This window comes from Archocentrus centrarchus, chromosome 9 (assembly GCF_007364275.1).
Source record: "Archocentrus centrarchus isolate MPI-CPG fArcCen1 chromosome 9, fArcCen1, whole genome shotgun sequence".
Classification (NCBI taxonomy): domain Eukaryota; kingdom Metazoa; phylum Chordata; class Actinopteri; order Cichliformes; family Cichlidae; genus Archocentrus; species Archocentrus centrarchus.
In genome coordinates, this window is record NC_044354.1 from 2345130 (window position 1) to 2357007 (window position 11878).

The 11878-nt window shown below is 38.5% G+C and overlaps 1 protein-coding gene across 1 annotated transcript; it reads right to left on the reverse strand.

Annotated features, from left to right (window-relative positions):
- Positions 1-848: 848 nt before the first annotated feature.
- On the reverse strand, positions 849-10297 carry nipsnap1 (nipsnap homolog 1 (C. elegans)). The gene is made up of 10 exons (XM_030737550.1): positions 10136-10297; positions 7653-7780; positions 7002-7047; positions 6624-6718; positions 6175-6245; positions 5859-5999; positions 4615-4646; positions 3717-3811; positions 2065-2148; positions 849-1613 (listed from the first exon to the last, which is right to left on the reverse strand). The coding sequence occupies exons 1-10, from the start codon at positions 10180-10182 to the stop codon at positions 1549-1551; spliced, it is 804 nt and encodes a 267-aa protein (XP_030593410.1). The 5' UTR covers positions 10183-10297; the 3' UTR covers positions 849-1548.
- Positions 10298-11878: the final 1581 nt, after the last annotated feature.

An 11878-nucleotide genomic window follows, 5' to 3' on the forward strand; every position in this document is an offset into this window, starting at 1 on the left:
CATGTCTCGTTGCGTGGCACATGCATGCAGGGGAGTGTGTGAAATGAGATGTGACAACTTCCGATTCTGCTTTCAAAATAAAAGCATGTGTCGTGCCAAAAAGTAATTTCCGATGTTAATATGTGTTTTTATGTGCAGTATCTTTGCATTATATTGGTAGACAGTAGTAAACAGGATTTATTAAGGCGTTCTATATAAAATCAAGAAATGACCTGTTTGCAAGAATCTGTATGACGTTGTCATAAAGATCAATTTTCAATTTCCGCTGCCCTCTTTGCCAGGTATCTCTTGAAAAAAACATTTTTAATGTCAATGAGACTTTTTACCTGGACAAATAAAGAATATATAAACGTCAGTTTGCCCCAAACTGATTGCAGGAATGTTCTTTCTGGCTCAAAATGACTTGATATTGATTAGAGAGATGTTTGACAGATTGTAGGCCAACAAGTAATTTACAACAGTTTCAACATGGGCACATCACTTTTGGGCACATCACAGAGAAATATTTTCATAAGCCCGTTTATATTTAACCAACCTGAGTGCAGGACTGTCACAATTAATGTGGCAAAAAAAAAAGCTAAAAACGATAACGCTAGCAGTCAAATTAATCTATAACTTTGTGTCAGTGTCTTTGTGGCTTATTTAAATTCTATAGCAGGACAAAAATATTACAGTAATTATATTATTTCAACTATCTACATCATCATCATAAGGGGATTATTAAAACAAAACCCGATTAATTGTTTTGACATAGCTATTGAGACAGCCAATGCTTCAAAAAAAACAAAAAAAACAACAAAACACTGCAGTCAGACAATTATGATTAAAGACATTTTTATTCTACCCTACACCTAGTATTCCCTCACCCCAGATTGGGAAAAAGAACTCCTGGTTTAGACTAGTGTGGGTTTTACGTCATCATGGGCATGAATGGCATTGGTAATTTGGGCTTTTAATGATTTCTTTGAACTGTTCCTTTCCCAGGGGGGAATGATTGTACAGCATACGTGTTTAATGGCAAAACTGGGCGCACAAGGTTGAACTGGAAGATCCTTTGATAAATCAGTGAGGTAGGCTTTTATTTTCTTAATCAAACAGTTGTTTTACAGTCATTGTTGAAAAGCTTAGCATGAGCTCATTCACTAAGTCATCAACGTACATTCAAAAGTAGATTCATAAAGATCTAGGTGGAGCTCCCCCCAAAAAAACCCAAACATTACATCACATTAATTAAGAAAACAAACAGAGCAAACATACCTCCTTTCACTCCACTAAATCATAATGTAAATATTCCTCAATAGTACAGTACCACACACACATGTTTTTCTCCTGACATATTTGAACTAAACTCTCATAAATCTGAGTTTTTCCAGGCTCTGCATAATGAACATACACACAAACACACTGCACTTTCCTTCCGACTTTGGCAGCAGCGCAAACACAGAATCAGAAGTTTTGTACTAATACCTGAAGTAACACAGATCATACAGGTGCTAAGTACAGTTAGACCAAAGAGCATCAGATTTTAGCCACTGAATCATCATCTTCTCATTGTAATGGTGAACTCTTGGTTGGAATCATAATTCTTGATTCCATACTTCGCACCAAAGGCACTGAGGACAGAAAGGAAAACATGTTAATAACCCTTTGTTTAAAAAAAACAAACAACTAAATAAAAAATAAATAAAAATAAAATCCTTGCAGCTGGATATCAGTATTACTTCATAAATTTGACATAGGTCAGTACTTTTAGGCTATAATTCAGTCCATCTATTTAGATATTTTTGAAGTAAAAACAAAAGAGAAATTAAGTAACATTTTGACATGTGGAAATATAGATTTCAGACCCACTACATTAAACATTAAGACTACAAACACTTCAGCAGAAGCTTGTTGAATAACTGTATGATTAAATGAGTTTAGTGACATCAGTCTCAACTTCACAAACAGATTTATTGAATAAAAGGTTAAAGTAAAAATAATCAAGTATAAAGCAGCCATGACAAAGTTATTAATTATTAATTTTTGGTTTTTAGGCATTTGTATGGAGCATTTCTTGCTTACCTGTATAATACACATTTACATCCCATCCTTCTTTTCGCCAGGCAGCGTTTCTTGTCTCCTCTCTGGACTGGAGGCTTTCATAAGCTACGAAGAGAGAAAAAAAAAAAAAGACAAACAAAAAACCCCACACATTATATCACATTGTGTATGATTACATTTACAGTCACTGGCCACTTCATTAGGTACACCCTGCTAGTACCAGGCTGAACCCACTTTTAATTCTTCATGGCACTGATTCAACCAGGTGCTGGAAACATTCCTCAGATATTCATGTTGACATGATCGTATCACTCAGTTGCTGCAGATCCATGATGTGAATCTCCTGTTCCACCACATTCCAAAGGTGTGCGACTGGATTGAGATCCAGTGACTGTGGAGGCCATTTGAGTTGAGTACATGTCACTGTCATGGTCAAGAAACCAGTTTGAGATGATTCCAGCTTTGTGACACGATGTGTTATCCTGCTGGAAGCAGCCATCAGAATATGGGGACACGGGTCATAAAGGGACGGGCATGGTCAGCTTCTATACTCAGGTAGGTCGTGGCATTTAAAGGATGCTCAGGTGGTAGTATGGGGCCCAAAGTTATCTCCCACACATCACACCACTGCCACCACCTGAACTGTTGATGTAAGGCAGGATGGGTCCATGCTCTCATGGTGTTTACACCAAGATTTTCTCTCTTTCAGACCATTCCCAGTAAACTCGAGATGCTTATGTGTGAAAATCTCTGCAGAGCAGCAGTTTATGAAATACCAAGTTCAAAATCACAAATCATCTTGTCTACATACCGAAATGCACTGATTCACTGCCATGTGATTAGTAGATTATATTAAAACATATTAACATATTAAGACATATTAAAAACTGATGAGCTAACTCCCTCCTTTCCTACTTGTTACAATTATGTTAAATATGAAATATTTGCTTAAAATTGTAATCTCATTCATGCAGGTAAGACACAAAGCTCATGAGAGGATTCTCCTTCATATATGTTTGGGGGTTCCTCTTAAAACTAATTCTGACTGTCTTTCATGTACCATACACAGAGCAGACTGTTAATATTTAGACAGCTATTTGGGGTCTTTGGGATATGTACTTCAATGCACAATATTTGACATAATAGATACTACACTTTAGCTTTACAGCAGAAGCCAAAAACAATTGTTACAAGTCGTTTTAACACAATAACGAAAGAATTTTTCTTTATGGACTTAAAGTTTGGTGTCAAACTTTCATCAGGTAAGAACATGTAGTTTATGGGCCACATACAGCTCAGTGTGATCATAAGTGGGTCAGACCAGTAAACTCCTGAATAATAACTTAAAAACAAAAAAAAACATGTTTCAGTTAAAGGAAAGTATTTGTACATTCTGTCTATCAGCTAATAAAACAGCCTGAGAGCTCTTAAAACATGAGCGATTACAAAAATTTGTCTCCATTTTTCCACATCCATATCTCAAAGAACGAAGCTCTTTGGCTGAATGACTTCACTGAGAAAAGCCAGGCTGCAAATAATGTAAAACATAATAATTCAAGCCTCTGGGTCAGATGATATTAAAAATATGGACAGCCACCCTTAAACTGACCACGTTTGTGAGGACTTGCAGACATGTTTTTTTTTTTTTTTATGCAGAGTACATATTTACTCACCCCACAGGTGATGAACAACGTACAGTTGACCAATCTGCGTGAAGAACCCGCCCACTGCCTCACTGTTTTCTTGTCTGTGCTTGACTGCCCTCGCCCTGTTGCAAGACATCATCTTACTTAGTATAATGATCACTGAAACACTTCTAATATTTTACATTTATATTGGAAAAAGTTTAGATTAAACAATGTAATTTGAATTCTGTTACAATATAAAGCGCATTGAGGAGACTGATGATGTGATTTGGAGCTAAAATAAACAAGAGCACCGCTGAGCTCAGCTGTTTTGGATTGGGGGGGGGGGGGTGTCTAGCTTGAATAGCATGCATCTATGGCAGGGGTAGGGAACTCCAGGCCTCGAGAGCCGGTGTCCTGCAGGTTTTAGATGTGTCCCTGATCCAGCACACCTGACTCAAATGACTGAATTACCTCCTCAGTCTACAGTCAAGTTCTCCAGAGTCCTGCTAATGACTCCTATATGTGACTCAGGTGTGCTGGATCAGGGACACATCTAAAACCTGCAGGACACCGGCTCTCGAGGCCTGGAGTTCCCTACCCCTGATCTATGGTGTGAATTCGAACATCCAAGGTGAGATTGTTCGAGTTATTGCGATCACAAGATTTTCAGAAAACTTGATCTCTGACCTTTACCCTTAGGCCAAGGTCGCCAAGATTCAAACTTATTGGAGAGTTTTGGCAGATGCATCTATGTGTGATTTTGAATATTCTTGGTCACGTCGTTTGAGTTTTGGCCAATGTTAAAATTTATGTGGAACAGACGCTGATGCATCCCCGTGACGACGCCAAGGCTACATCAACAGCTCGTCTTTTTATTTGAAACAGCTGAGTTAATAAGTTAATTAATAATATTGAACTTTGAAGTAAATTCAGCACGTCTTACCAGCGATTACCCCATTCAATCATGGTTCCAGGCTGAAACAACAAGTAAAACATTAACATGGTTTAAAACAAGATTATGACACTACTAGTTACTATTTATGTATCCTTCATAGCTGGATTTTTTAAAAACTGACTCCGGGTGTCTCTAGTCGGCATGCAGGAAGAACCGGAGCACTGAGTAAACAGATTTTATCATAACTGTGTTTGAACTTATTTCCACTTGTGGCACTCTTCTATTCAGGAAGTCGAGCTTCGAGTACGCTGGAAATACACAGGAAGTTTTGGTGGGGCAAAAATTGTAGGACAAACAGAGGAAAATTACATACATTGTACAAGACTGAAAAATATGAAAACAAGAATATTTTGAGAAGAACTGTGGTAGTAATAATTATGTAGCAGTTCTATTATTAAAATTATATTTTTTACAGATTTCTCTGTAAGTGGAAACTCTCATGCACTTAAAAATGATGGATTATTTTTGTCATTTTGTCTCTAAACCACCACAGTGGAATTTAAATCAAATAATGCAGCTATATTTGAAGAGCAGACTTCAGATGGTCCGCCCAGCCTTTCCTGAAGCCGGGCTTCAGTTGGAGCTTGTTTCTGGGCTTCCCTGCCTTCAGTAACTAAAAAGCTCCATAGACTTTCATTGGCAGCCATGCACGCCCATGTGTAACATTGCCTCCACCATGTTTAACAGCGTGTGGAATGATTCGGATAGTGAGCTGCTCCTTTCCTTCTCTATGATTTTATCTTCCCATAACTCTGGAATAATGAGGGAACAGGCCTCATCTGGCCATGAAACTGCTTGTCAGTCAACTGTCCTATTACTTTTGAGCCTCTGAAAATGGAGGACTATGTATAAAAAAAAATGGGCGCAATTCCTAAATAATTAGTGTGATGGGTCACTAGTGTTTATTGATGATGTGACTGCTGATAGAAGCAGCATGATGGATTCTGAAGTGTACAGAGCTATACTCAGACAAATGCTACAAAAGTGACCCAGTGGTTCTTCACTGTGCAGATGGATAATGATCTAAAGCGTACTGCAGGATTCAACCAAAGACTTCCTGAAGTCAAAGAAATGAGATATTGTTAAACAGTCGAGTTAGTCGCCTGATCTCAGACCAGCAGCGCACAGATTTTAGTTACTGAAGAGAAAACTGAAGGCTGGTACACCCAGAAACAAGCAGGACCTGAACTGCCACACTGGTGTGTTTTAAGTTGTGCAGTATAAACGGATACCTTGAGGTAATAGGTGCGCATTTCATAGATGTTTGGTCCTTGTCTGGGTAGTGGTTCATTCCAGAAACTGAACTCCAGAAGCAGCTCATTTCGCCTTGAAAGCAACATTTTGGCCCTCTCATTCCGAAACTCTAAGTACTCCTAAAAAAGATAGACACAATCAAAAAAAAAAAAAAAAAAGTCTTCCCCCAACCCCTATAAAAAGTGAATATGCAAAGTCATACAATACCACTAAACTAATATTCAAAATTTCTCTTTTCTGTATTCTATGTAACAAAGACTGAAGTAAAAGATTATTAGAAAGGTTGCAGCACACCTTGTTAGCTCTCAGCTTCTGTAGACAGTCAGTCAGAGCTGGGTAGCCTCCTCTGTATCGCCACAGATGCACTGCAGAAAAGCAACAGCAGGTGTCACTGTAGCACTGCATAAGGTCTGATGCCACCCACACAACTAAGCTGCAGAACCCCCATCACCATGCAATCACTTTTTGCTGTTACTGACTGCTCTTAAGGTACACCATACACTTAAATGATTACATTATTATCATAAATGTAGAAGGTGAAGTGTTGGTTGTGAATCATCAGGTAGTGTTTGTGTGTGTCTGTGTTTCTGTGAAGCGCTGCTAAATAACAGCAACTCAAATGATGTGTTTTATGGGGATTGAGACAGAAAAAAAAAAAAAATATGTACAACCATCTGCACACAGCAGCAGTGATCAGGCACAGGTGACATTCTTCATCTCTTCTTGTATTTACTGCTGCTTACCAGCCTGATCCTGTTCTCCATACCAGGTATTCCAGCTTCCAACCACCTCACATGGGTAGTCCTGGTCCTCATGGAGCTTCTTCTGCACTTCGGCCCTAAAGTCAGCAGAAAGGAAACACAAACACAGAGAGTAAAGTGTAAGTGTGCTCCATTTGGACATACTGTCACTTCACCTTGATGACCAACTAGAGGGCACTCAGGGAGCATTAATGTTCAGTTAATGTTATGATTTTGAGAAAATGTAGCCACAGTGAAATAAAGTCATATCATGAAGGTTATCTGATTAGTTGGTACTTTGGTCAAACTGTATCTTCAACACATTATCTAGCACCACGCTGAAAGCAAAGGAAATGTTTCAAAAGCAGTAAAAACACTCACTCTAGACTGTTGTATGCTTCTAGGCATTCAGGTTTGATGTTATGAACTGAAAAAGAAAAAAAAAACATGCAGAGAGAAACTTATCAGAAATAGATGCTTTTTTTAATAAAAGCAACAGTCAAATTCTTCAACAAAGTAATTTCACACTCCGATTCAGCAAAGACTTGATATACAAAACTGATTCACTTGCAATAGGTTATAGGCAACGGCTGATAGAGTGTTCAAATTGAAATCCCTGCGCGGTGTGATGTACGCCACACAAAAGATCAAAGCCTGGGGAGAATGATGGATTTCTGTTCGTGAGACAGAAACGGTTACCTCAGGAGACGAAAAGAAAACCAGACAAATTGTTCTGATGTCACTAAAGTTTACAGTCGTATGGTTATAGAAAAACGTGTTGCTGTCAGTGTGATGTGCCTGTGTGAGCTGTTACGGTGGAGTCCGACTTTCATCTCTCACATTACTTTCAGTTTTCTCCGAGGTCATAAAAGGCCTTTAATTATATTTATTTTGCTTTTGAGACACATATGCAGAATCCATTTCATAACAATGTGATGTAAGTGCATCGCAGGCACTTGTCTTTGGCCTCCTGCAACCCAACACTTAAAGATAAACCTTTGCTTTTATGTAAGGGAAAAGGTGCAGGCCTACACTGGATCTTATACAAGTTGCTGGTCTCCTTCTTTGAAAGCAGGTTGGAGTGAGCATCTTTCCTGGCATCGACTTTGTGCACAAATAAGGATCGGAACCAGCCTTTGTCGCTGCTCTCTGAAAACCTCCTACACAGAAACAAGATGAAAGAAAGTTTCACAAAAGCTCGAAGCAAAAACATAAAAACCCAGAAGTTGTCAATATAAAAAAAAAAAAAAAAACTTAAAAAGGAACATGGAGATGTGCGTGACATATGGGCTAAAAGATAGTCATGCTAATATTCTTTGATATGAAAAATATGCATAGTGTATGAGTGAGTGGGCTGAATGCCACAGCTTGTGTCTTCAACCGTAAAACTTTATTTCACCCACTCTGGAGTGGATAAAGGGGGAATATTATTCACTTTAAGAAACACTGTAACGATCTAAGAGGCTCCAAATAGTATTTGAACATTAACCTACCAGTCAGAGTCACACAGAGAAGTAAGACTTTAACACAGGAGAGATTCAAGTGTTCCAAAGATGAGAAAAATAGAAAATAAGTATAATGGTGGCACAGGTAACATGAATTATTATATGAACAGAATGTAAAGGGCTCCCATACTCAGCTGTATTTCAAATTCAAGGACTTTTGTAATTATTTATAAACTCAATTTTAATATATTTCTGAAGCTGCTACAATGTCACATTGACCTCAAACCCTCACACTGTGATGCTGGTCTATCCCAACTAATGGATTAGGGAGCTATATCACACCAACAGTTAGTATTTTAAAGTCATCTGCTCAGTCTCTTGCTTTATTTTGTCATTCTAAAGTTTTAAAACTTTCAAGGTCAGTGGGATGTTTCTTTTAATAACCCCATGGGCCAATGGCTTTAATTGGGAGCTATAATTAAAAATGAATTTCCCATGGCACCCTATCAACAATAACAAAGCATATAATAAGCCAAAGACTTGTTTTTGAATAACATTTCAGTCAGACAGAACAAACACACACTGGATGGAAGCACAAACAATATGTTAACCAGTTGTCCCTCTTTTTTTTTTTTTTTAATTATCCCTTCTCCTCCTATCCCACATAGTGAGACACTATAACATTTTCATTGGCTCCAGTATTCTAAAAATTAATACTCTAAGAGATTTTTTTCTAGTCTGGCTTTTCCTGACAGGCTGTCATCATGGGTCATCTGCAGGGCTGCTGCCTAAGGTGGGAAAAGATTGTAACCACAAAGTCACGAGATGTCCAGATTTTTGTGAAATAGGTTTAAAATGACCACAAATAAAAGAAAATGCAGTTACAATAAAGAAATTTGTGGAATGTTGTGCAAACATTGTGGGACATGTCAGCAATGCTGGGAGATGGTCTGATAGGTTCATATCCAGCTTAAAAATAAAACGCAATCACCTGTGCAGGTTATTAGATTTGCATTTAGCATGCAGAAGCCAAATGCATGATATCTGAGTACAACCGTTCTGACTTCCTTCTAAGTAAATACAATAAGCGATGGAAGCTGAAACTTGTCCTTGTGGTTTCTTATGCTGCTGTAGGCTTTATGTACGCCTGTATTCTCATATTTCATTGTTACTTCAGCTGCTGTTCTGTCAGGTAATCGTCACTGAATTTCAGTAGTGATGTATCCATAGATTGTCTTATGTTTTTTTTTTGTAGCTTTATCTGACAATTTCAGGAATTTTATTTGAGCCATTTTTGACACACAAATACTGTCACTTCACACAATAGTTTCTCTTGTGCGAAACTGAAAAATTATTGTATCGAAAGAGACAAAACCTACTTCCCAGTATCAACTCCCACTTCGTTTTCTTTGTGGTGGTTTCCCTTGTATTCACCAAAATCTGCAAAGCTTGTGACTTACCGGTGCCTTTTCCCCCTGATGCATGCGGCATTAGACAAGTATTATAAAAAGTCGGCCTTGCTTTCCTCGCATGCGGGTAAGAACCAGGCTTTAGAAAAATGCAGCTGCTGCAGAGCCACTCTGAATGTGGGACGTTGTCCCAGTATGTGGGTCAGGGGGCCAAGAGATAATAGATAAATAAAAGCTGTGCAATCCAACATAAACAGGTACATCAGGTGACCCTGCTCTCAGATGAGTACGTGTCACACACGAACACGCTCTCTGTCCCACGTTCAGTTTGTTGGGACCCAGTCACCCTCGTGGTGGTTACATAACACTACAGAAACAAAAAGTTCACACGGGACAAAGTTCAGAGGTCCTGCAAGTGATCAGTGCATGTTTGGAAAACATGTTTTCTTAGACAAAAGGTATTATCGGACCATACTGTAACAATATATCCATCTGTAATATGCCTGAAAATATTTACATTTTAACAAAGCAAATTAAATATAGTGAATGGCAAAAAAAAAAAAAATGTAAACCCGTTAACGGTTCCTTCACTTAATGTTTCCTTTACCTGCACAAACAGGTTTACCTGGAGGTTCGGTGCAGATGGAGAGAAAAAGCCTACCTGTACAGCATACGTCCTTCAGCCTGCACGGACCTGACTATCGCCATGTTCCTCTTTCCAGCAAAAAGTTTCTTTGACGCCCAAACAGCCTCTGCTGGTTAATGTTTACCTCGCTATGGGTGCAGTGATGTGACCGCGGAACACCTGCTCGGTCAGCCCGCCGGAGATTTAAAAACGCACGTGAAAGAGCGAGGCATTCTTATCGATGTGCACAATCGATCAGACCTAATTAGTTAATCTTTCTCATACTTTTTAATGCAAAAGGTCAGCATTTTATCTAATGTCCAGCAGATCAGCAAATGTTATGCTTTATACCTCCCACAGAACAAGTCCGCCAGACCTTATCTTTACATTTTTACATGCTGTAGTGAAATATTTTTAAAAAATGACTACGCCCACAGGGGTTTAAATACCTGGGTCTCTCCACCATTTGGTTGAGAACTGAAGAAGCCTTTCGGATGAGAGGTGAAACGTCTTCAAGAAACAAAAAGAAGTCCAGTCGCCTTTTTCAAGCTCCAGAGACTACTATGACCTGGATGACTGAGAATCTACACAGACATTTTAAAAAAATATTTCAACTTGCTATACATCAATACAATCTCTATACCCCATATTATAATATGTATGAAAGAGGTCCATAGGAACTAAAGAAAGTATCTAAAAAGTGCAGTAACCCGCAAATAAATTGAAAATTGCTTTTTATTTTTGACATATTTTTCATATACAGAAATGCCATAGGTGTATCCCTCAACATTGTAAATGAGAAAAAGTTGCACGGAGGTCTTTCAAACCACAGAAAATTAATTTTGAGTGTGCTCATAACTTCCCTTTTAAGATACACTAATTTTTATAAACTGTAGGAAAAACAAAAAAATAAATAAAAATGCCTGTTGTGCAAAATTTGCAAAAATACGGCATGTTCATCAAAATAACCAGTTTCCAGTAGTGCAATCAAAACTCTAAGGGTCCCAGGAAGTTACACAGTCAAACATGCTGTGTTTTCTGCTGTGCCAGGCCTTGGAGAGAAGAACTATATACCATATACCAAGGGTTAAAGAAGAACTAAACTCCAGAGTCACCAGAACAGTAATGGAGCATAAAGTGTAACATTTTGTCTTCACGGCATCTATATCAAGTACCTTAATAATGGCATTTAAAAATGACTGAAACAATTATTTAGATACTGATTAATCTTTATATTTGATGATTATTAAAAATGAAACAGAAGTTCACTACACTGGCCACTTTGTTAAGTACACCATGCTATTGAGTTGGGCCCCAGAACTGCCTTTAATTCTTAATAGCATAGATTCAATAAGGTGCTGAAAACATTCCTCTGAGATTTCGGTCCACGTTGAGATGACATCATCACAAAGATGCCACAGATTTGTCAGCGACGTGACCCTCCTGTTCCAACACATCCCAAAGGTGCTTTATTGGATTGATGACTGGCAACTGGGGAGGTCTTTTGAGGACAGTGAACTCTTTGCTGACAAAGCTTATAGTTAGTGCTGGATCAGGTGAGACTGCTGGGGGCTTCCCATGATGCCTTGAGCACTTCTTTTTCACGCTCCACGTGTTTCTACACCACTCCTGCAATTAATCTAATCTAATTTAATTTAGTAATTAGTTTTGTCCTGCCTCCCTCTCCTCACCCACAACCACTCACAGCAGATGACTGCCCCTCCCTGAGCCTGGTTCTGCTGGAGGTTTCTTCCTGATAAAGAAGTTTTTCCTTCCCAC